Source organism: Rhopalosiphum maidis, chromosome 3 (genome assembly GCF_003676215.2).
Source record: "Rhopalosiphum maidis isolate BTI-1 chromosome 3, ASM367621v3, whole genome shotgun sequence".
In the NCBI taxonomy this organism is placed as follows: domain Eukaryota; kingdom Metazoa; phylum Arthropoda; class Insecta; order Hemiptera; family Aphididae; genus Rhopalosiphum; species Rhopalosiphum maidis.
Genome location: NC_040879.1, coordinates 62,260,891 through 62,288,421, shown reverse-complemented (window position 1 = coordinate 62,288,421; position 27,531 = coordinate 62,260,891). Strand labels below are relative to the sequence as shown.

Below are 27,531 nucleotides of genomic sequence, written 5' to 3'. Positions count from 1 at the left end.
TTCACATATTGAACTATAACTGTATACCAAGTTAAGTAAATAAATTTAAATAAATTTAAAGTACATCTTGAATGGGTAAATGGTTATTTGGTCATTAAAAATTATTTAGTTATAGCAACTTAGTTTTATGTATATCTATATATATATATATGATGCATTATTTTCTATAGCAAAATAAAGACATTATTATTATATAATAAAGTAAAAACACATTATTTAATATTTTTTGGTGTAATATGGTTCGCTATAGGACTTACAGGGGCATTGCCAGTCAATGAATTTTTAAATGAATAAAGCTTAATTGCAATGCAATTTTATATCATACTATTATTGGTCGAACACTTTCATAATCTATAGATTTTAACTAGGTACCTAAAAAAGATGATATTAATATAAATTAAATAACAACTTTGCTCAGTTGTCGCCGTGCCGTGCTTCTGCAGTTAAACTGAAATATTTTTTAATTGTTAGTTATTAATTGATTGTCGTAATATTATAGGTACCTTTATGAGTACCGTATATATATTGTATAAACAAATATGATGTTGTTGAGCTTAATTTTACAAAAATGCTGTATTGTTAAGTATTAAAAAAAGGTGGTAAAGTGGATAACACTCTATTATATACATTAGGATTAGGTGTCAGGTGGATCACTGTAATGGGTATTATAAATTTGAATTCAATGGTATATCATTGTATAATTTAAAAAAACGATTTTGAGCGGAGACGGTCCAATAGTTTATTTTACTAAGCAAAATTTCAAAATATGTTTTTTGATATTGTTATTAAAGTCATTCATTTTACTATCAGTATTACGATAAGTTGAAATAGTTTTTGCTAATAACATACACATACAAAAAAATTACACCATTGTAAAATCCATACTCCATAATATTCGCTCTGCTCTGAATCTAAAATATTTGTCTTCTTGTTCCATGAAAATATAAAATATATAATTAATTTAAGTACAAAACCTTAATTATTTATTTTCATTAAGCTTATTCAAATCTTCATTGCAAGTTTTAAAGTTTAAATAGACAAGTTTATAGCAAATAAGTAGATACTCAAAGTACTTGTATATGGGTCGGTCGTGGGTGTAAATATAATGTAAATAATAAGATATTAAATTTAGCAAGAAAAGAAATATAAATAATTTATGTATATTAAATTGCTATAGGTTATAAAGTTAATCGTTATTATCTTTTAACAAAAAGTATTAAGTAATTCAAGGTTTGTGTAACGTACATACAACCTACTTGCATATTATATGGCCACATAAATAGAATAAAATAAAATAAAAAAAATCAATTTAAAATGTACATGTAGGAGATAATATGTTACACGCAGTATAGTCTGTATCTGTCAGTACTAGAATTTAGAAGACTCAGTAAATCGTAAATGAAACTATAAAGTGCTGTTAGGTGTTTTTTTTTTTTTTTAATCAGTTAGAAATTGATTGTAAGTTTATAAATATAATATGTATGTGGACAATTGTGTGTTATTTTAACTAGTTATGGCAGTTAGACTTAGTGACTTTTGACACAATATTTTGAAATTGTAGTTAATGTCGTTATGAGTACAACTTTAAATTACTAATATAATGGTCAACTGCAATATATAGGTAAGGCACGCAGCTTATATTAATTTATAGCATTGTACGGATATTTGAAGTATTATTATTTTTCAACAAACATCGAATTAAATATCTACGTCCACGTATATAATATAAATTATATTTGTTATTTTTTCTTTTTAAATTCAGTGTTAATTTAAATGAAAAAAAAAAATTTTTAATTATATTTTTAGAATACAGAACCATTTTTTAAAATTAGTATAACTGAACTACAATTTAAATATTTTGATACTAAAATCTAATAAATTAAATTTTTATTTCTATACGTTAATTTTAAATTTATTATTTTACTCAGTGTTTATAAATAATTTTTATACTTTATTTGGTATGATTAAAATTAAATATAACGGTAATCTATTTAATTTGAATTGAAATACAAGTATAAGGTACAAATACATGTACTGTTTTTTAATTTTTTGTTTACATTTACTTTATATTTCTTACTTTCTCAGTATTAGAATACTTGTAGTTATCATTAAAATTATTCAAAGTTTCAAAAATATTGTTTTAAATTATAGCATCAAATTATCAATGTTTTCATTAATTATAAAGTTATATATATATATATATATATATAGTAAATATAATTCATATATTAATGGAATTATTTAATTTTTAACATTTGATTATTAATTGTTGTTAAACAGTTGATTTTGATAATTTTCATAAATGATTTTCGAGCTACGAGTATTTACATTTGTTCACACATATTTTTTATTAAATTATAATTGTATAGGTACTTACACAATAAAAATTAAATAAAGATTAAGCTCATCTTAATTGGGTAAATGGTTATTTATTATTAACATATCACTGTGTCATTTTCATTTTAGTTTAGTTAAACTAAACAGAATTATTCAGAATTCATATACAATTCATGTACAGAATTCAGAGTATAGGTATATATTGCAAGTAAAAAAATAAAACAATTTCCAAATGTCTTCTATATTTAAACAATTAACAACTTCCATAAATCAATATAATATAAATATATAATCACAATTTCTAGGCGTCATAGTATATGTAAAATATACGAAAGTATAGCAATATACAATATAATGTAGGTACTTAGATTGTAGTATCGATGTATTTATTAAATACAATTTTATGATAGCTGCTAGGTGTTAAAGGTATTTGGTTATATTTTTTAAATATGACAAAAAATGTTTAAATCTAAATATTTTAACTCAAATATCTATAAATATATAGTTATCATAATGTGTAAGCGTAACTTTAAATTGTTCAAAATGTTATATAGTAATTTAGACGAGTATTCTTAACTGTTGCACTGCCTTTAGTTCGAAACCAACAGAATATTATATTTGTAATCATTATCTATACTTATATAATAGTTTTGGACAGTCATAATACATTTAACCTAATCATTGTCCGATTTTTGATTTCACTTTTTATACCGCGTTTGCCATTTTGTATATTTAAAAAAAAAAACATTCTTTTAGCTAAAGCTTTTCAAAAGTCTGTGTTCCACATTTACACATGTGTGAGCAACATGCGTGTTTTGGTCTAGCCACTGAATGACTTAATTGTGATAACTGATAAGGAATAGACGGGTCGATTAAAACTTAAAGTAACAGCGTATTATTAAGCTGCTCGTCTATATTATATTTTATTCCGGGTGAATCATGCGTGCACCACCACACCATCACCGCCACCACCTTCCTCGCGAGCCATGTAGGTACAATTTAATTCAATTAGGAAGTTTTTGATTCGTTTCGTCAACACATATTGTACAGTATACAAAACATACATAAGTAATAATAAAAATATTATATTATAATAATATATGATATGTGAAGTGAATATACTCGTTTTTCCGGTTGTGATTTATAAATACATCGGGGCCGCCGCACATGTGTTGATCGAACGTAATTTTTATAGTACGTTTGAGGGTGTCGGTGATCTTTACGCGTATATAATATATACATTTACTCGGGGATCTCTTTCGTGAAACCGCCCTAACCGCACCCTATTGGGAGGAAAAGGAAAAAAAAAACAATACATCCTCTATACGGGTCTATGTGTGTATATATATATATATATATATGAAAATAGAACGACGGCGCGCGACACGCGGCGGCGGCGTTCGTCGTCGTGTACAAAAACGCTCGTCGCCGGCGTTGGGTACATGTGAGTGCCGACGGCGATGATGACTCGGCAGCGGTGATGGGTGCGGTGAGGGAAGGGTGATTTCGCCTGCGACTATATATACATATAATACAACTGTGTAATACGCGCGTATTATAACGGGGCCGCGGTGAGCGCGTTCGGACGGAGCGGACCGGGTCGGGGACGGAGCGCTTGGGAGTGGCCGGCCGGCGCGCGCGTGCGTGCGACACGACCCGCGCTAACCGTCGCGGTGGCGGTGGCGGCGGCGGCACTTGACGCGCGCGGCGGGTTCGTCCGAAGTCGGCGGTACCGCCGGCGATCGTCGACGACGCCGCCGCCGCCGCCGCCACCGCCACCGCCGTCATCGTCATCGCGGCCAGCAGCGCCAGCTATACGCGGCACCGGCAGAGCACCAGCAACTTTGGCCGTGGTAGTATGCATTTGCCGTTCGCCGTCGATCAGTGTGGTGTGCATGTGTGATATCGCATCATCATATTCGGTCGACGCCGCTGCCGCCGCCGCCGCAACCAGTCGTTATATATTATTATTATTATTATCTGCTGCACAGTCGCGTATGTCACAGCCGCCAGTCATCCGCGATAATAATTATTGTTATTAAATAATTTTAATTATAAAATACAGATAACGATATAATATCATATTATATTATTTTAAATAATATCGTCGTCGTGTCGTACGTAAATTAAAATAAATTTTCATCAATCATCGTCTCTCCGTCACAGCTGACATTCGAAATCGGCGGCGGTTTTTATCCGTTCAAATTTGTTGTTGATTTTCAAAACGCCGAGAGAAAATTAACGCTCCGCCGCCGCCGCCGCCCACCGGTCTACGAAAAGAAAACGTGCGTACCCACACTTACCATACGTATACTTATTATTCGTTTGAAATTGTCATTTGACTTTAATTTCGTTCGGTTTTCGTGCCGTTTACTCGGGTGTCACGATAATAAAACATTTAAATCTTAACCGTCGGCGTTTATCGCCGTTTCGGTGATTTTGTTTTTTTTCTGTCAGCTTCGTTCGGTTGATGCATACATGTTACATACTTACCATTTGTTCTTATTTTTTCTGTTTCCAGGTAAACTACCACGATTACAACGCATCCTATTCCAAGGTAAGTCGTCAATAACGATTTATTATACGGTTTTTATTTGCAACCTTATAAGGTGCCGCAATGTCGTTTGGCACATTTCCACATAAACGCGCGCGCACACACACATACACGTACACACATACACACACACACGCACACGCACATGATCGTAACATGCACGACACGGCGGTTTTTCCCCTCCGATATGGAAGCGGGTGCGATGTTTTAAAATAAAATTTCCCGAGATTTCTCGCTGCAGTTTTACGGCGGGCGTATGTTGTGTCGTCATTTTGGGCGCCTATATAGTAATAACGATAATGCTTAGAAACGGGCGTGATGGGTAAACGCCGCCGGGGCCGGGCGCGATTTTAGCGGTCAACAACAACTTGTACGCCGCCGCCGCCGCGGGTTTCAAAGCACACGTCATCATCGCCGAGGCGGCGGCGGCGGCAGCGGCAAATCCGACGATGACGATGACGAGAGGATAATATCATAATATTAGAATAATAATAATAATAATAACAATAACAACAATAATATACGTTCATGTATATAGACGTATAGCATAGTTTAATACTATATATTGTGTTATTGTTATGTGCAAGAAAGAGGCGGCCGCGGCGAATTCGCGGTGTGTGCCGCACGTATACACGCGAACACACGCACATTATAATGTACACTGTAATATACTATATATACGAAAATACCTGAACGCAACGATAACGGTTTGGCCGCCGCCGCCGAAAATTAAAATACCTATATTCCTATATTACCCATAGTCCATCACAAAAATATAATTTATTATAATATTTACCTATAATATACGTAATTGTACATCAAGACGTATATACCTATCGTTTAGTAACGGTGTTTTTGGTGTCTTGACCCTCCAAAATATTTGGTTTTTTTTTTTCATGATTATTATTATTAATTATTGTACGGATACTAGGTTAGATCAAGTTGGCTATATAGATTTCATTCCGTGATTTTCATTACCTTCATTTTGTATATCATCATACGTAGTTATATATATATATATATATATATATATATATGCGAAAGTAAATAAATAAAAATACGTAATATATCTCAAATAGGTATTATTCAAGAAAGAGAGTTTAGTTAATTTTTCGACGTAACGTGATGTGATATATAAGTATTAATTATGTTTATTAAAAATAAAAAATAACTATGATTTTTAGCATATGACTTTCAAAAAGTAAAATATCCCTACGCACATACACATACTTTAAGCTTTTTTTTTTTGCTTACATCACGGTCAATTTTAATTTTAGGTATCCGCATTCATCTACTGCCTTTTATATATATTCACTATATTCCGTTCGCGGTTAAAATAATAATGTCTTTCAACCCATTGCCGTACGCGGACGAAATTCTCGACGATAGATCGGCCGTCTGAAATAAATCACGTTTCGATGTTGTAGTGGTCGTCGTCGTGTGCGTGTGCAGCGTATACGTACGGTATAGCAGGAAGTCATACGTCCGAGTGAAATATTATATATATATTATAAGGGCGTGTGTCGGACTACCCCTGTTTCGTCCATGCCGTCCTTAGCGCGTGTGTAATGACAACGGTCTGAAAGCTGCATTGAAACGGAAAACGCGCCTGCCGCTGTCATATGTTTTACTTTCAGATGATGCACTATATATAATATAAAAGAGGCAGGTACACTATAATACCGGGTTTGGTTATTCTTTTTTGTCTTTTACCTTTTTTTCTTTTTTTTTTCATTAGGCTTTTTTTTTTACTCCTCTCGCGGCGCGGCGGGGAAGCACTTTTTTACGTCATCCCGTTTCACGATATTATTATATCAAACGGAGCTGTTGTTATTTATTAAGCAATTCTCCCGTTATCGCCAAACGTACATATAATATATAATTTAGGTACTGTCAGACAAATACTGTAAATGTGTATAATATGTATATATTATGCTTTATTTTGTTCACTATATATATCTTCTAACGTGTTCAAGCAAAAAATCCTTAAAACTTATACGTCATCGATTGTTTTGCACATGGCGGGCACAACGTTGATTTTTCTATCGATACGTTGTAATAATTTGTTACACAAACGATCGTGTTAGAAAAAAAAATAAAAGTCTTTGTGACTTCATCGGTTTCTTAGGAATCCGACTTATCAGGTCATAAATATTTTTTGTACCTACCTATGGTACTATCATTCTATATTTATATTTATTTTCTTAATTTCGGTTTTAATTTTTTTTTTACTATTCATCACGTTTCGACGTTTTTAGACCCTTGTTATTTTTGTACGTCGTTAAAATTGGATATTGTTTGAACGTTCAGAAATAACATATTTCAAGTTTCTAAATTACAAGTGTTTATTTTTCGTAATACTTAATATATTATGTACTTCTATTTTTCTGTAAATATTTACCAAACTTTTGTCAAACAACGTTGAATATAAATTATTTTTAAGCCAACATTAATGGTACACATTCCTTAAAACTTAACGTTTTTCTTTTATATAATTACCAATTTCTTAAACTGGTAATAGTTAAATATAAATTAAACTAAAAACAAATATTTTAAGTAGTTTAAACGGTTTGTTTAAAAATGTGATGCTTAATAGTTGCTGTAGGTATCTAAAAACAGTAAGTTTAAATTAAAAAATTGCACTTACGATTGTAGAAAAAAATTTATATGTATATTATTTATAGATGTACAGTTAAGTCATGAAAGTCATGAGCCAGTCTGAGGATTGATTTTTTTTTTTGTTAAGTTGGGAGAGGGTGGTTTCCCAGCAAAGAACTATGACGTCCAAAATCCTGTAGATATGTGTGTGTGTGTGTGTGTGTGTGTTCCATTTACACTCCAGACGCCTACATTATTAACTTTGGCCCCTGTTGCTTTTCTTGACGTGTCCTTTTCCTCCCTTTTCCTCGTACATTCGAATTAATTCCAATTTACCAAACGTTAATGCATTTTTTTTTATTTTTTTGTTGTTGTACGACGTAAAGAGAGGTGAATTGACTTAAAAATAATTTATCTTGTTTAAAATTCTCCTTTTGAACGGCTATCAAGGGAAAAAAGTACGTTTCGAGTTTCGCGTAATGACTACGGGTTTTTCTTTTTAGCCGTCAATAATGATAGATGTGACAAGTAACGCAGTAGATCATAATATTATACATTTTATATACAATCATTTGAATGGTTAGTTAAGGGCGTGTGTGGTTATAATATATTTTTGCGACAATCCTAATATACAAAGTTACTCACCCTATATTGACCAATCGCTACTGAAAACCGTTCAAATTGAGTAACTATTAATAATTTTGATCGTTTAATTCGTTTTTAAATATATATATACATATTTTTAGTTTTTAAAATATTAAACTAAATACTAACTAATATAAATTTAGGCCAGAAGAAAAATGTAATGTCACAAAAATTTGTCCCATTATTTATTAAAAAAAATATTTTGTTTCTTTTTTACAAAACATTTACGAAAAACTAAACACATTAATGAAAAATAAACTCTAGTAATTGTAAATACAATTTGTATTTAGTTAAAATAAACACTAATTTTTTTTAGTAGTACATTTTAAAATTAATTACCTTTTAAAACAGGTATTTATTATTTTTATCAAATTTTTGTATTCACAAATGATTATCAACGTATACCTACTATTCATCGTTAACATGAATAATTGAATAAATATTTTTATTTATTTTCATATATATCACAGTGATCTTTTTATTTACTCTATTTTATTGAAGAACAATAATTATTATATTCCTAGTAGTTTTGAACGTTTTTGATTTGATAAAATAGTTGCATTTTTCAATTGTTAAGTGCTGAAGTTGATTCACGTATTATTATAAACGTGTCACTTAATCCTTTATAGTTTTTATTTGTTTTTTTTTTTTTTTTATAAAAATCCATAAAGGCACTCTACGTTCATTTTAATTTCATGATGCATGTATGCATTTTCCATTTTCATATTGCATTCATTAATAAGGGCTTCTTGATACAAACAATTAAAATTAAAAATAATTTATCCTTTTGTGTAAACCCAGTATCAGGATACTAAAGTTGATCACTTTTTTAAAACCAGACCACCAATATCAATAATAATTTATCCCCTGTGTTTATTTATATGTATGAAAAAACATTTTTTCATATTTTAGGGGTTGTTTTAAAATAAAATAATTAATAGAAATATATATTTTAAAATGCATAATTATTACATTTTACACAATTTAGCTAATATACATTGTCAATCTAATAAAAATAATTGTGTTCGTGAATAAGTGATGTGTGCATCTATTTTAGCTTTAATATTTAATCTCTTTATGATAATATGAAAAATGAAACAAAATTATTTATTTATCTTTATATACTAAAAAATATTTTGTGACTAATTCATAATGTGCATTGAATCTGTATGCAGTTAATAGTTATGTACATTTGTGTTCGGTTAAAAATGTAATGTAATATTAAAATAATTGAAAACTCAATTTAATGTCGAGTTGTAGATGTAATTAAAAATTAAATTAAAGAAATACATGTCAAACATTTTTACATCTTTAAACATTTAAACAATAATAATTATAAAAAAATATTGGGGTTAATAAATACAATTTTAAGAAAGATAATTTACTCTTAATTAATTATTAGATAGTTAATAAATAAAATATTAAAATAGGAGCTTCACTTAGAAATATTTAAAAATTAAATTAGACTTACAATTTTGTATTTATTTTATTATACGTTCATATTATATTGATTTCATTTAAGTCGTCTTTTGAATAGTTTTACGTACCTTACCACTCACTCATTTTAAAACACCCACCTATAATATTATTAACATTTGTTCATATTATAATTGGAATTTTATTCTTGGAATCAACATTTAAGTAAAACTATCTGGTTTATACAATAATATAATTCTGTATATGAATCGAGTCGATTTTAAACTGCAATCAATGACAAATCGTTTATATTAATCATTATGTCAAGTGAGATAATAATGCGCTAGGATTTTTATTTATTTTAAATGTATTTTTTACAAGGTTAAAATGTGCACAACTACAACTAAAATTTAATTGTAGATTTTGTAAATATTATAATATATTAAATATAATTTTAAATATGTTAGTCAGTGTTTATTTTATTTAATTATTCAAATAACTTTAAGAACTTGAGTTATTGTCTTATTTCATAATAATGATTGTTAATAAAATAAATATTTAAAAAATAGGTTTACGATATTTCTACTTTTTAATCGTAATAATTTAATCGTTTCTCAAATATATAGTGTTTTTACAATGTTCTTCTTAACATACAGTATAGTCCGTCTTGAATATAATTTATTTTATCTAGATATTAAAAATTAATTCATTCAATTATTATAATATATGATATTTAAATACCAATAAGATAAGATGCTTTCTTTAATTATTGTCTATGAGTAATAAGTTATAACTGTATGATAAACTCAATTTTTCTAGATATTCCGATGAAATGCATAATATCTAAATAATGCCAATACAATTATTTTCTTTAATATTGATTACAATGTTAATTTTGATATAGAAATTTAAATATAGGTAGACTTGTGTATAAATATGCATAATAGTTTTTAAACTACTATAGTGATAAGCATAAATACATTTATTAATACTTATATTTTTTGCATTGTTTTATAATCTTAGACATTATATGAATTGTATATTTTAATAATTAATGACAAGTATATATTAATTATACTAGTGGTATAATACCACATTTTTCAATATTTTTATGCTCAAGAATATTAATATTTACTACAACAATGATAAAATGATATTTTATATCTTTGACAAGTACAAATCGCATAGTAGAAAAATAACCAAAGAGTTATTTACCCCAGGGGAAATAGTTTGGTTAACTTTTTATTTTTATTGGATATGTTTTTAATTATTTTATACGATGTTGATTAGTTGTTATTTCAGTATGCATTGTTAAAAAAAAAGTTATTTTATCATTTAAATATACCATACTTGATTAGGATATCATTGGTTGAATGCATGCCTTTCTATTTCTTTTGAATCTTGTACTACTTGGGAGGTCCTTATTGGCATTTCCTGGCAATGTATCAGCATTTGGCAACTAGGTAATTAAAAAAATATATGCCATTTGACCCCTTTTAAAATCATCTCATTGACATTGGTCTAATAGCTGAACGTTTTTAATAACACTGACAAACCAAAGTAAACCAATCTAAATTTTATTCATAATGAATTATTATGTTGTTTTTTTATTTTTTTATTTGATAATGATATTGAAAAAAGTATGGTTTACTTTTACTTTTATTTATATTTTAATTTCAGTATTTTTTTAATTTGGGAATTCGTCGAATTTTACCTTGCCTGTACTTTGGAAATTACTTTTCTGGAATGTTAGCAGGAAATTTATATATTATATTCTTGAATTAACGCCTTTCATATACTCTTAATTGTTTTATTATATTCAAGACTTCAAATTTCTCATTTACAGCTCGAATGGTTTTCACTTTTTAAGTTTCATGCATTTTAGTGAATGTATTGATAAATATTGAGTAACTACTAACTACATTTATTTTTTTTTAACTTAGGTACCTATTAGATCTGTTACTTATGATTCGAGTTATATATTACTCGATATTTTCATAAGATAATTCAAATTTTTTTTTATTATTATTTGTTAACTTAAAATGTATTATCACTTAATAATTGAAAGTAATACATATGGGTATACCGGCCGTTTAATTTATTTGAAATATTATATTTAATTCTTTGAATCTACTTTTTAATGTGATTTGTATTGGATAATAATTTAATATCATAAGAGTGATTTCCAAAATAATTGTTTAATAAAAAATAATATAAAATAAAAATAAAAATTGGTACCAATTATTTTTCTAATTATTTGTTATTTATTTGATCTAGGCCTTTATAAGTACCTTATAAGTATAAACCTTTATACCTTTAGTTCTGATTTTGATTATCTATTTGTTGAATACAATTTAATTATTTATTAATATAATATAATATGTATATACATTATACTTCAATAATGTTTTACTATTTTTGTATACGTTCATATCACCATTTCTATGATTTTATATCTAATTTTTATACTAAATTTAGTTGATTTAGGTAATATTTTAGATAATTTTGAAATAAAAACTTTTTCGTGCTAATATTTTTTCATTTGCATTTGACAAAGACATTACTTATTTGAATTGTCTTATTTCTATTTAATCATTATTTATAATGTATTCATAGTTCTGATTATGTTCCACATTACAACACGATCGAGAATAAAGTGCATGTTTGTGTAATAATAACTTATAATATTATATTATTGTATATTATTGTTATTATTGTGTGTAGCAAAGAACTGATAACATTTATAAATTTATAATTATTGTAAACTAGGAATTTATTGGACGTCTTAAATGTATTCACATAGATAAAATATGTTTGATTTTTTTTATGTATTTATTAGTACTTATATGTATAGTGGTTTATAAGTGTAAATCATATTTTATTTTCAGATCAAAATGTTGTAGAGTTTATTGTAATTATATAATATATGATGATCACAATTTTTTTTTCACCAAAGCCGTTATTATAATATTTATTAAAACTGTCTACTAAACAATATTTGTTATGCTTTATTATAAGTATACGATACAATTGTTTATAGAACGCGTCATAGTTTTAAATAAAGCTCATGAAAACTTTTTTAATAAAATATTTGTTTTAGTAATACATTTAAAATATTCTAAAAATATTATTTATACGACGTTGTTCAGCTAGACATTGAAACTAAAAAAAAAAATGTGTGTGTGTGTGTGTATGTGTTAGAAAGGTTAGGATCGATAGCAATCGTTGTTTGCTTTAATGCAACGAGGAATAGGAAGTACGACATTCCATTAAGATACCCTGTCTATTCCATTTGGACTTAAACGTATTGAATTTCATGATAAAAAATAAACGTTTTGTTGTCGTCTATTATTTTTGAGTTTTTCTACAGACAGAAGTCGCGTCGGTTAATATGAAGTAGTTAATGTATACAATATACATTTTTAGATCGATAATAATCGTTATTGGGTATAATGTTTTAGGGGATTTAAACGATTTCTTGAATTTTATTACCTTAACATATTTGTAAACACCATTAGTAATATTAATGATATGTGTAATATGTTATTAATGTTTTTGTGATTATGGTTATAAAAATGATAATGGTTTTAATTGTCATATTTTTGTCTACTTTAATTAGTACTTACATCATATAATATTGTACTTACTGTATATGTTTTATAAAGACGTTGTGTCGTTGACTGTAATTACATTTCAGTACTTACCTCCAAAATATATTGTAATTGATAATTTTTCAAGCTTTGATGTATATTACTTTGAACTTTTAATACATACGATGTAATATAACTAATATACTTTTAATAGTATTATCCGTATGTAAAATGAAATTAAAAAATTATATCATAAAATATTCTTCATCACTATTGCTTTCACTGATATTCTTGATTATATGCACATTTTCACTTTAATCACCTAGTCAATATATTATATATTTGTATATAATAATGTACAATTATTATGCGTTTGTAAATGATTATAGAATAATATTATAAAATATAATCATGTTGAAGTTTATGTGGAATTTAATAACTATTATGGCCCACCACTTCTGCGAAAATAATTACATATAAATTGTTTTGTAGTTAATAAAAAAATTTTAATTTATAATATAAGTATTATATACTATAAAACTGTATACTTGAATATTGTATAATTTTGAGTGCAATATTCTGTATTTTAGTAATTTAATCAATTGAAAAATGTAAATAGGTGTTGTAAAAATAAAATATAAAAATTAATTTTAGTAATCTAATATCTAGTATTTATTGAATTGATTTCAATTATAAATGTATTAATTTTTAATATAATATTATTAGATATCCTCTAATTTTTTATATTATTTTAATGTATTAGGTAGGTTGTATGATTTAATTGTTTGTCTTAGTGTCTTTTAAATATTATGTTTTACGATTATCTTTTTAATTAAATTTATTTATCTTCGTATTAATTCTGTTTATGTTTTTGCACAGCGGCATGTTACCATGATTTCAATTTATTTATTTTTATTAATTTACATTGTTTCATGTAAAGTAAATTTAAAACTCAATTTTTTAGGAATTATCCACTTAACATATAATATTTTCATGGAAAATCTTTTCACAATTGCTTATGAGCGTATAGTAGTTTATACATTAAAATTACATACGTGTAGTGTTCATAATTTGAAATTATTTCTATTATTTCCCAGTATATTAGTTAAATTATTTAAAGGTTCACATTTTAAATTAAAATCGTCGTATATATTTTGTATCTATATGCTGTGATGATCAATAACATATCGTAAAATATTTACGATATAATCTTATATCTAATATTGTGTAACTTTGAAGGTTATGTTCAAAGATATGATAATATAAATAAATTTATTTATTCAAAGGTTTTTTTTATTGATGTTGTTGCATTTGTTATTTATTTTAAGACTAGTATTGATACATCTACAGAAAATAATATTGTTAATTTTAAATATTATACTCAGCATAATATTCAAATAATTATACGTATACATGTTTGTATACGCAATGACAACAATTCAATTAGTAAAATTCCATACAATTTTTCATACTATGTAAGAGTATATGATATTATATTATATAGAAAGATTTGTTGCATCCCGCGTCAATTTTGTCAAAAATAAAATGCTATTAAAAAAAAAAAAAAAAACGATTGCGTTATTTTCGTGTGAACGATTATTATAATAATATTATTTATTAACAATAATTCGTTAATCGATTGGGTGCAGCCTCAGTCAATTATTGTTGATTCGTTTAATATATAATATATAGCGACGAGTGCGGGTTGTAAAACATAAAAAAATCTCGAGTATATTGAGTCACGTTGCGCGCGCGTATTGTATGTGACCGACAGGCAATAACCTATATTATATTACTGTTATTACATTCATCGTTCATTATTTGCGGTTGGATTACAACAGTAATTTACACTTTATTGTATTTCAATCGATGTAAATAAAAATAATAATAATAACATTTTTTTATGACTGTTATAAGCTACACATCCTAAACGATTGAGAACGATTATAGTTCGTTAGACGTTTGTATATGTGATTTTTTTCGGTTAATACTTAATTATATTTATATAGGCCTTTAGATGTGCGTGTGATACCCTCATACGTCTGTTGTATATAATTGTAAAATACACAATAGCTAGGTAAACACACAACCACTATAATAATACCATAATGCGTTATTTATTGTTGCTTGTGGTTAGGTTAGAGTGGCTCATCCTCCTGTAGTGATGGGGAATTTCAAATTATAACGATTATATCGATGGAAAACCGTAAGCAGTTGGTAGGCCAATTTTATATATTAGCATTACTGGGAGCTCGTGAATTCCAGTCACTTTTAATCTTTCCCCATTTAGAATTCGTGCACGAAATAGCTGCTGCAAAAAGATTTTTGATAGAAATTACCTTGATAATAAGTTCCTTTAAGAGGTACAAACATGTCCGAGTATTTATTGTATCAGTTATTGACTAGGGAGGATTGAATAATAAATTAATATATTTGAGTTAGCGTAGCAGGACAGTAATACTGAATTTAATCCAACGAATAGTTTTGGGTTGTCGGAATCGGTTCCAATAAATAATTTTTGATTTTTAAAGTTCAGTCTTATAAGCATTATCTAAGAAACACCACATGGAAATTGGCCGAATAGTTTCCCAAAATTTGTATGTATTTGTTTACATTGGCCTGGTTTTGTTAATTGGTAAATAAAACCACTAATTTTATTTTAACACAGTTACAAATTATGTGTGTAGTAAATATTTTATTTGTCACGCTTTTCATGATTACCGTAATTGAAATTTTCAAAGGGTACCTTATTATTAAAGGATAAATAAAAAAAAAATACTTTCATTGATTTTTACAACAAATCTACCGTTGGACTTCTTAAATGTTTTTGTAATCGAAACTTAAATCTATTAACTATGAAAATTGTTTTCTGTTTTTTACTCGACAATCGACATACACCCGAGCTGTTGAATAATATATCTTTTTGTTGCGTATCACACGTCATTCGAAGTTTAACTGACTTAATTTAAACATATTAAGATAATAAAGTAGACTCAATTCATACATCTAAAATAAGCCTTGATTCAATTCAATGTTATCCATCCATATAATTATGAGTGATAACAATCGTAGACAAAATGAGGATATATAAATATATTGAGATGGTCTCGTCATGTTATGAGTACTGAAAGGAGTTAGAGTGGCTATGTAAATTAATGTAGAAGAAAATACAAGAACAGGATGATACGAAAATATCTGATGTGCATAAAGATGAGATGTGGACAAATCTTACGGAAGAGTAGGACGAGAGACGCAGACCCATATAGTTGAGAATGAAGGGTGAAGTGAATATCAGTTATATTTTAACAATATACTGATTTGTAATTTATAATATTTGGGCTTATCATCGTGACTTATAAAATCTAAAATGTTTAAAAACACTACTTACAATATAAATTATACAATACACATAACACAAACACATTATACTTAAATTTAATTCTTATTTAAATGTAACGGAAAATCTACAACTTCCCATCACAATATACCCGCTTGTACACAGCCATGCGTCTAGTGTATGATATTGTTATGTATGCATGTATAATATCATCGTCGAGTGTGGTATAAGGACATTAGGTTATCTGAATGATTTTGGGGGTACAACTTATGCATAGAATTTATCTTTTTTCTATTCATACATGTATGAATAATGGTTTAAATATTCATTTCGATGTTTGTTCAAATAAAAAAATCAAACCAAAATATAATGTATAATAATATATATAATAAAACTATAGATACACCTATAGTATTTTTATTTGTTTTCTTTTATTCTGGCCTAGGTTGTAGTTTTGTCCGAATGCAAATATATAATGTGGTAATATATATTATATACAGACAATTGTGTTACAGTCAGGGACTTAATGTATGAGCGTTATACTATATCCCTGTTGTTAATGTAACTTGAATTTCTGATTTCACCCCGTATGTTGGTCATGTGCTGGTAACCTTTTCGATATCCCACTCACACACCCGACCACTTCCGCCATACTCATATAGAAAAAAAAACTATACAACAATGATACGTTTGTACATTTGTTGAGATACAGAGTGATTTTTATTAAAATATAATTTATTATTTATTTTTTGTGTTTTAAACGAAAATTTGGTTTATAAGATAATAAACTTTTTGGTTATAATTTACTGGATATTATCGAAATATTATGCTCGATCACATACACATATATTTATGTATTATAATATACGGATTATTTATTTTATATTAATATTTCTAGAAATCTCAACATTTGAAATAATTCAATGAATTGTATAAAATAATGTAATGCATCTATTTAAGATTAGAGTTTTGAGTTTTTTCAATTATATTCAAAATGGTCTTAATTTAAAATATATAGATACAATTTTAGAATTTATATATAGTGATATAGGTACAAACTTCTTTTTATCAAATAAGAATAAACCTTTTTTACTGTAAACTATGAAGCAGCAAGCAGATGATGTTTTTGAAAATGTTGAAGATTTCGATTCGAAACTTAAATAAGTAGGTTTTTTGATGTTGAACTTTATGTATAGTTATAATAGATTCACGAATTGTGATAATATGAATACCTAACCCATGGTTATTTAAAAATAACTAATAATTAATAATTATCAGTTATTTAAAAATAACTAATAATTAATAATTATCATTTATCTATCCATATTTTATGTTTTGTAAAAATAGTCGTGTATGTATAACTTTTTAGGGGAACTAGATTAAATATTTCATTTTTGTAAAATTGTTTTTAAGAACTGTTATACTTATAATTTATAACCATTTTATAACTCAAAAACTACTAGTTTAAATCAAGCCATTATCAGAAAAAAAATTATCTACTTCATAATTTATAGTATAAAAGGTTGGTCCTCATTTGACAAAAAAAAAAAAAAAACAAATTTGTTTCGTCTTAAAACACTCCTTAAAATGCTTAAGAATTTAGGTGAATTTTAAAGAAATGGTCCTTAGGTGAGCATGCTTAATGTATAGGTAGAATTTTTTTTTTAAATAATGCGAAAAATGCGTCAGAAACAATCACTCTGTACGTTTGTAGTAAATTTATTATACGTTATATGCGTACCTTTAGGCTATAATAATACACACATGTATATATCTATATATAATATAATATATAAGGACGCATTCTACCGTCTTGTAATAACGATTGTAATAATACGCTTAGTCTGAACGACGACCGCGACAGGCAGACGAACTATACGTGCGCACTGCACTGCATTCGACTGGTCCACTGAGTTCACTAGGTAATGTATGCGCGGTAAATGCAATGTGGCACATCAAACATAGACTCACTCACTCACTCACACACATACATAGCGTATTTCCGATCGCGTTTACGTGTGCGTGTGTGTCGTACAAACCGTACCACTCTCCGTTCGCGAATGCGATAGATGTTTGGTCCTTGTTTGGAAATCCGATGACGACGGCGACGCATGCCGGCCGGTAGGCCGGCTACACGATCCCGATTTTCCTGTCCTCGGTTGCCGCCGTCGGATTACATTTCAAATGGCCATAACGGTTTTCATCTTTTCTCTATCACTCGGTGCAGTCCTTTTCAGTCTTCTCCGTGTGTCCGCGCTCAAGAATTCTTTGTCATCCTTCGCGCGACTCTTTATAATTTTACCATATAATAATATACTGTCCTATTTGTATTTTCTTACACTCGCCGTATCGGTGTGTCGAAACTCACGAGTATTACTCGTCTTTGCTAAAACTTTCCCTCTCATATCTCGTCGGCGTATGTAATACGCGTGTAATATTCATACACAATTATATACATGGGACGTCTTCGGTCATGTACCGTCCGGACGATTGTCCGATTAGAACGTAATTATTTTCAAACTAACGGATCTCCGGGTTGACTTACAGTAGATATTTTATATACGATGAGCCAAGACCGTTTTATATCGTTGTATAATATTCAATTCAATCCAATATTTTTAGTTAATGCCGGCGGCGAATGAATTAATTTGGTGTCGACCCAGCACACCTACGATTTTGTATTTTTACCCATTTATATATACAAAAAAGTTATATGTGTACAGATAATTTTTTACTACGTACATTAATTACTAGGTAGACGTTTTGAATTTCAGTCTCTTAATACTTTTTATTACCACATTACAGAAGTCCTTTTTTTCGTCATTCTTTATAGTGTAATTATAAATAAGTAGATTTTTATTCACCAAAATCAATTTATTATTACGCGCACAAAAACGGGCAACGATTCGGTTTTATACAGTAGGTAGGTAAATACGTCTAGTGTTACTATAACTGTTACTGTTGGGATCACTTTGAAATATTAACTTAAAATCTTTTATATTATTTAAATACCTAAGTATACATATCGATTTTCAATTTCAATTACATAAAAACAATGATGAAACTGTACCTACTATCCAAATTGGAACATAAATTGTAATGAAAAATAACATAATAGCAAACAAATAGCAATTTTAAATGGTGGGCACAGTTCTACATTATAAGAATAGGGACATTCCCTCCTAATGTGTGACGTATGCGGCTGCATCGCGTTTGTGCAGTATTTGCTTACGTAAAACGGCTTAGACTAGTTTGTGATAGTTTATAATAAACAATGTGTATACTGTACAGTTATGTCCTAGAACCAATGACGCATCATTTATTTCTCGGTTTGTGGTCAATGTATTTATGTGTGGTCATAACATGTTACATGTGAAAAATACCTAATGATCGATGTCTCTGCGCGAAACGGATATCGTTTTTATATATACGCGTTTACTCGAACTCCGGTCCGGTTGTATATATATAATGCACTTAATCGATATAGTGCGTACTTTTAAATCACACGTTGTTAATCGATATGATTATTGACGTTAAATTACGTCCTAGTTTTGAATTATAGTACTCCTGCAATATCAAGTACGCGTCTTGTACATATGTGTTTTTTTATGAGGCCGACGACTCCGTTATATGCATGTTCGATGCGGGTATCATATACAGGGCGAATCACATGGAAACAATTAGCAGAGGGGTCATCGTGTTTCAGTAGACGTCAACATAATGGTGGTATTAGGTTCCCAAAACACGTGTAAATTTTAAAACGGTGTATTGTTTTTTTTTCGCAGCTTATTTGTTAATAAGAAAATACTTTTATTATTTTCTTCGTTTTTCTTGAGTTGTGGTATCCTAGCTCAGTTGATCTTTAATCTATGATCATATTTATCCGAAATTCTCGTATTGTAGAAAAAATAATATTTATTTCTAATGTGCTTAAGCTAATGTATAAACCTATCGCTTTTAACAGTTAATTGGGTGTTGCCAATAACAGTTGAATAGAACATTAAAAATCTAAGACTAAATAGATTGGTTATGCTCGAAATGTATGTTTAGTGTTTTTTTGAAGATTTATTATTAGGAAAAATAGATAAATATTTTAATGCGATTATACAATTATTATAATGGTTATTGCTATAATTTTCCATCAACATTATTATCTAATATTATGATGAAGCATAAATCTACCTAATAAAATATGTAGACAGGTACTTTGAACACACTTGAACATTTCCATAACTACCATCTTTTAATTTTCATGATTATTTTACGATATGGTTATTGATTAATCTGACGCTACAATTTATGTTAATGCATTAGTTATAACTTATAAAACAATCATGAATTGTTGTTCTAGACGATTTAGTATTATTTTGACGCTATGTATAATTATTTACGAAAACATACACATTAAATTATATTCACTATTGTCAGACTATACCGTAGTAGCATCATATAGTTGTTCTGTTTTTTTTTGTCGTTAAATCTAATATCAATTTACAAATCGTTTTGATGAAATTGCATTGGTTATTACTGAATTAATATTATCCTGATGCTATGTGCCAACACTATTTTAGTAAAGCAATTTGTTTTTCGGCAACCGTCGCAATTATTCTAATTTATTTTTATTTTGTTCTTTTCTTAACCTTTTGCTATAGAAGAATGATAGTTATGTAACCCCATGTAAGAATATATAATGGGTATTCGCAATTTTTGAATAGTGGTCTATATTATTTATTCTGTTATATGGATATATATATTATGCAGTTTATTTCGTAGAATGTATTTTTTTATTTTACTATTATACGTAAAAAATCCAGAGATTCACTTCTTTATTGATACGTACAATAATAATGTATGCTCGTGTATCAAATAATGAAGTAAAATTCGATTTATTAGCTTTGGAAATTTAGTCACAATGGAACATAATTTTCCAACGAGCAGTGAAAATTTTTGGAGTTGAACAATGTACGTTCATTATTGATGTGAAACAGTGTACAAAAAATAACTCCTGGAAATAAATTCCACAACAACGCATCTGATTATATTAAAAAATAAAAATTTGCATTCAATAAAATTATCGAGTTTTGAAAATGTTGAACCACTGACATGGTTATGAAGACAATTTTAAGCAAGTGGTTTTTTTATAAATTTTTAAATGTATTATATTTGTATTTAATTATGAAAATATTTTCATAAATTGCTGAATATAAGTTTGAATAACTATTCAAAGAGGATAATATTTATTTATAAAATTGACTAATAAGCTATACCAATTTGCGTAGATCAATAAAAATTGTCTTTTAGATAATTCATAAACGTGCTTGACACGAAGTTTTGGGGTTTTGTGTTTTCTATCCTCTTGAGTATTACTAGTGATATGTTTACACAATATTTATCGTGTCATCGACCAATAGCTTTTATAATTGTTTTTATTGTGTGCATTTATTATAAATTTATAACGTCGAATTCGATGTTTTTCATTCTAAGTTCATATTTTACAACAGTCAACTATGGATACCTTAATTGTGATATTCCTTAGATATCTTATCTTATCGTATCAACGTACAATCCCTTACAAATACAGCTTTAAAATGTGAAGATAATTATATTTTTGTCATATTTTCGAATCAATGAACTTAAAATAATCCAAAGATTGTCTCACAATTACCAACACATTATTGAGGTTCAAAAATATAATTAGTTGATATGATTTATACAAAATAGATGCTAACTTCGCACATGTATTGAAAATAATTTTAACTTTAAACAAAAGGTACTACAATATGTTTTAAAAAACCTTTATGTTTATTACGATGAATAATTTTTAAATTATTGTTGATATATTTTACAATTAAAATATCGATTTTCCAATATGTCAGAAAATATATTTTTTTTAAATTAGGATTTTTAGTTTAATTATATGTAATTCAAATATTTCTATTTTACGCTAAGTAATTATTACGAGCTCAATATATTCACAAATGTTAAAGTTATAGATACCTAATAAACTGTAGTGTATTCCCGACGTCGATATTCATACATTTATTTATTTCAGTTTATATACTCAATGTATTATGTAGAGTGTTATATGATGTATAAAATATATGTTGAAATATTTAAACAAAACATATTATTATATTATGTATTTCAGTTTTAAATTATTTAGTTTAGATTAATATTAATCCAAAACCTATATTTATAATAATCATTTATTCTTTCGAAGTGAATAAAATGTATTGTAATTTTTTCAATACATTTATCAACGCCTATAATAAACCTAATGGCTTGATTAACTCATAATATATAACAGTGTTGATATCTTTTTGATCAATTAGATACTGTATTGATTAAATGTTGTAACGGTTAAGGTCCTTTATTATTCGTATATATTACATCAATCAATAGAAGTATAACCAATAACCATATAGGTAAATATGATTAGAGAAATAGTTATGAATATGAACTATTATATGTGGATTGGTATTGGATGCAAAGGCTTGGACATGAGTAAAAGTATGTATTCATGTCATTTCTATACCGAAGTCCTATGCAGTATGCATAATATGGTTTTTTTTCTATAATTCCGAAGTTAGTGATCCCTGATTATGTATATACTTGTAATATATATTATTATTATACATTAGTATATATTATCTTGAAAGCCTTCTCGGTAAAGCCATACAAGGAAACGAATGAATAAAAACCCGTACACAATCGATTCATTTCACGTAATTCTAAACTGACAACTAACAATAAGTATTTTTAGTTATAAGTACGTACCTTTAACTTTGATTGCACGAGGTTCCTTAGTAGGTACATAATATAATATTATCATTATTGTATTGCATTTAAAAAAATATATTATACCTAAGTTTACCATGGTTGTTAAAGTAATGAGATACTCGTGTATACATTTTTGTTTTATTAAAAAAAAAAAATCACCAACCTAAATTTTAAAATATGATTAAAAATATATATATATATATTTATAATCGTTATGAATGGTGTATTCACATAAAAATAATATTGTTATCAATTTGTATAGATATGTTTATTTTAAACAACATAGAATGGATAACCTCTTATTAATTATCATTAAGTATCTAATAATTGAAGTAAACATGTAAATATTTACAAATTAGTAATTGAATTGGTCAAAGTATATAACTAGTAACTTATAAAATTAACACTATTATAGTTAATCATTTACCAACTCGTGTAATATCGAATAATACATAATACATGTACCTACAAATAAATTACTGTAATATATTATTGAATATTGAATTTTAATGTTATGTATTGATATCAAAAATGTACAATCATTTTTTTTTCAATTTAATAAGTAAAATATATGTGTTTTCAATTCTGAGTGAGTGGCTGTTTCAATTTATATTTTAAAAATATATAGATGTAATAGTTAAAAAAATCCAATTCAAAAAAACTTGGATGATTGTTTTCATGAAATGTATGTAAGCCACTTTTGTATACTATTAATTTATTTATCTGTCTAGTCTTATACTTTACTTCGTGGAATTGATAATTTAATCATGTTGTCATTCAAATGGTGTAAGTTTATTTTTGACGACTTTGCTTTAAATTTCCCCTTTAGCAATTTAAAAAGCACACATATATATAATAATATATAATATGTATATTATTGTTTTTTTAATGTAATTTTCAAAAATGCATTCGTTTGTGTCTCACATCTAAATTAAATTGTTTCTGAATCCAAAAAGAATAAATAGTATGTGTTTTCCGATATAATATTATAAATATTTAGATTGTTGGTATAGTGCATACTTGCGTTATGATCGAGATGATTTTTTTTTATAGCGTTCGTTTGATGATTTACAAAATATATGTCGAAACTAGAGCATCTGTTTATGTTCATTGACGAACGATATTTTAAGTAACAACGTAATTTAACTTTACTACTTCTTGACATTGATTAATTATCTTAATTTCTTTGTTTTTCACCCCGTCGAAATATTATGATTATCGAAACTTTGTTTCAGATAAAAACTAGCAGTTAGAAAAGTTATATTACATTTTAATATTTATGATCTCAATATATTCAATTATTATTAATCAATGTGGTTCAATATTTTATTTGTGCATAGAATTTTACAATTTGTTCATGGTCCTATACGAAAATACTGATCTGTTGTGCTTACGATTTTTTAAATGTTTTATACTCTCCCGCGTGATTGAACTTGAATATTTCTATAGTGTCTATAGAAGTCCCATACTCGAAAAACAAACCTTATATATGTAGATAGAGTTGTTAGAGATTAACTATTAATACATGGTAATTTCGTGCAGCGGATATGTAAATAATAAGAAGTATTATATAAATTATTGTTTGTGTCATATATTTGAAGTACTTATGGAAAAAATTTGAATAATCCGTTCGTTAAATTTTACAGTTGATTGAGTTTTCGTTCGTCGTATAATCAGTGAGAAACTGTCCCGAAAACAGGGGATGGAATTAATAATAATGCTATTATAAATTATAATTAGGTCATTTATACATTTTGCTAGAATAATCATTTATTTTATATTATAGTAAATATATTGTATGTGGTATAGCAAGTTGGGAGTTCCTGAAAACAAAATCCGCTTATGAATCTAGAACGATGGTGAAACGAGTTTATTTGTATCATAATAAAACCTTTTACTACAATTTACAAAATACATATACCTACGTGTAAATTATTCTCAAAATTTTATGAATTGCCTGGTTCTTGTCACGCGTACACAAAACACATAGGTATTGCAATAATATAAGTACATTGCTGCTTTAATTTCGAACGAAATGTTATTTTACATTTCTATCATTTTTACGTGCGTTATTCAAATGATTGTCGGGGAGTATACTTATACTGGTTGTTGAGTGGGGATGGAGGTCACTTATCTACACGGCGGTGGTCAGCTTATGCAAATGCGTTTCATATCAATTGCAACGTGTTGTGTGCAGCAGTACTGCAGTTATTGTGCCATTGCGGGACGTCTTATCTTATATGAACTGCGATAAACACGCACACATTTGTCAGAACTACTACTGCAGTATATTTTTATATATAATTAAATGCATGTACTTATATGTACTGTGATTGTGGTGATTTATTGGGAAGTACAACTACTATTATTATCTGAGTTTTTGCATTTTTGCGTATAATTTGAATAAATAATATTTTTAACCTGCATGGCACGTATACGATCTTAAACATATATTTCAAAAATATCTTATGTAACACATGGTAAAAAATAATCGATTTGTAATGGCGGTCTCTTATTTGTTAGAAACCATAAAACCGATGTTAAATTATTGAATTCGAAAAGCAATTCTTTCAGAACCCGAGTTGTACATTAAAATGAAACTCAAATAGAACTTTCCTGAAATCCAACTTGTACACTATGTTTGCAATGTTAAATTCCAATTTAATAATATCTATAATTATTAGGTACTATACAGTAATAAACATTGAATACCTAACATTTTGATATTGTCTTGAAAAGCGTTTAGCAAATTAATATCGCATAAAAGAAACGGCACACATTATATATATTATTATTATGACATAAGAATAGTACATATATTTCTAGTATTTCTAGGATGCATTTAGAAGCTAATAGGAAGGAAAAATACTTAACGGCACTACCCGTAAAATTCGAGTACCTCCATTCACAATAACTGCTCTTAAGTTATATACTCAAGCAAAATGTTACAAACGCATTGTCCCTCGGCTTTATACTACATATATTATATTATTATATAGTAATATTTGTTTAATATTATATACTTATACACATTGCGGCATCAGCTTAGTAGACTATATTTGGTGGTTATATTGGTCATGTGAGGTGGTGTTTTCTCTCGAGTCTCACAATTGGGGAGTGTATCGATTTGTCAGTTATAACAATAATATTATATTGTATATAATATATATTATACATACAACAGCGCGTATACACATACGACTGCAGTCCATAGGGTGTAATTGTCGCGTATATTTTATGGGGACACTGCAACAGCCCCGATCCTATTGGGAGAAAAAAAGTAATTTCGACTTGCGCATTTATCAAGCTATGGCAGTAATACCGCTAGAAGCTTTCGTAATGTTTCGCGTGTGCCGCAAGACGAGTTATAATAATCTGTTTGTTCATTGGAGTTGTTTTCTCGCGTACAGATTATTGCGCTGTTTTAATAATTCAATAATTACGTATTATTTCGACGCATACATTATTTTGAAAGCCTCGCACTATTGATTTCCACTATTGAAGTGACAAAATCCTAGTCCTCGTGTGAGTGTGAAAGAATAGTAAAAAAAAAAACAATGATGTATAGAAACTGCAACAATCTGCAGTGACACTTATCGGCCAAGAACGATGAATCGTATAACGATAATTATATTCGCCGTGAGTTTGTTTATTTGATTTCTTTTTTACGGCGTCGGCTAACGCGGGTCAAAGATTAACGACGAGACCGCTCGCCTCCGCTATTACAATATCATTATTATTATTATCATAACATATAGTACTTACGCGCGACGATGTTTTATAGCCAACATTTTACCTCGTTGCAAGGTCGCCGTCCCAACCGATGCGTTTCGTGCAATACATGCGCGAGCGATTGCAAGGTCTCTCGAGCAGCATAATAATATTATATTAAACTCGGCGTTTCTTATCCCCCCTCCACGTTCCCGCCACCGCCACCTGCAATCTGCGAACGTGAATTTTTTTTCTCAACTTACGGCTCTCGGGGACGTATACGTGTTTTTGCATACTGGTTAGCGCATATCCGCGGTCGGGCGTCTCGACTTCCGTTCTCGCGTTGCCGCGAATCTATTTAGTGAACAAAGCTGTATTAAGATAAACGTTTATAATAGGTAAATATATACTATGTAGTTACTTTGATCCGACAGACCGTGTGGGTAGTACAGTATAGTGTAATCGCAAATGTTAGATTTGAAATTTTTTCGTTACATAATCATACCAAGTGACCAATACTATAATAATATGCACACAATAATATGTCGAGTGCGGGAAGTTTG

General features: G+C 28.2%; 1 protein-coding gene across 7 annotated transcripts in view; it reads left to right on the top strand.

Annotated features, from left to right (window-relative positions):
• The window catches only part of LOC113555532 (protein alan shepard), a 116,473-nt gene that overhangs the window by 23,669 nt on the left and 65,273 nt on the right, over window positions 1–27,531 (top strand). For 6 of the 7 annotated variants that reach the window (XM_026959926.2, XM_026959924.2, XM_026959925.2 and 3 more), the window contains exon 5: window positions 4,859–4,894. In XM_026959926.2, coding sequence (XP_026815727.1) covers window positions 4,859–4,894 — 36 coding nt within the window. Of the gene's footprint in view, window positions 1–4,213; window positions 4,623–4,858; window positions 4,895–27,531 lie in introns of those variants that run through there. The other variant, XM_026959929.2, reaches the window with a different exon arrangement.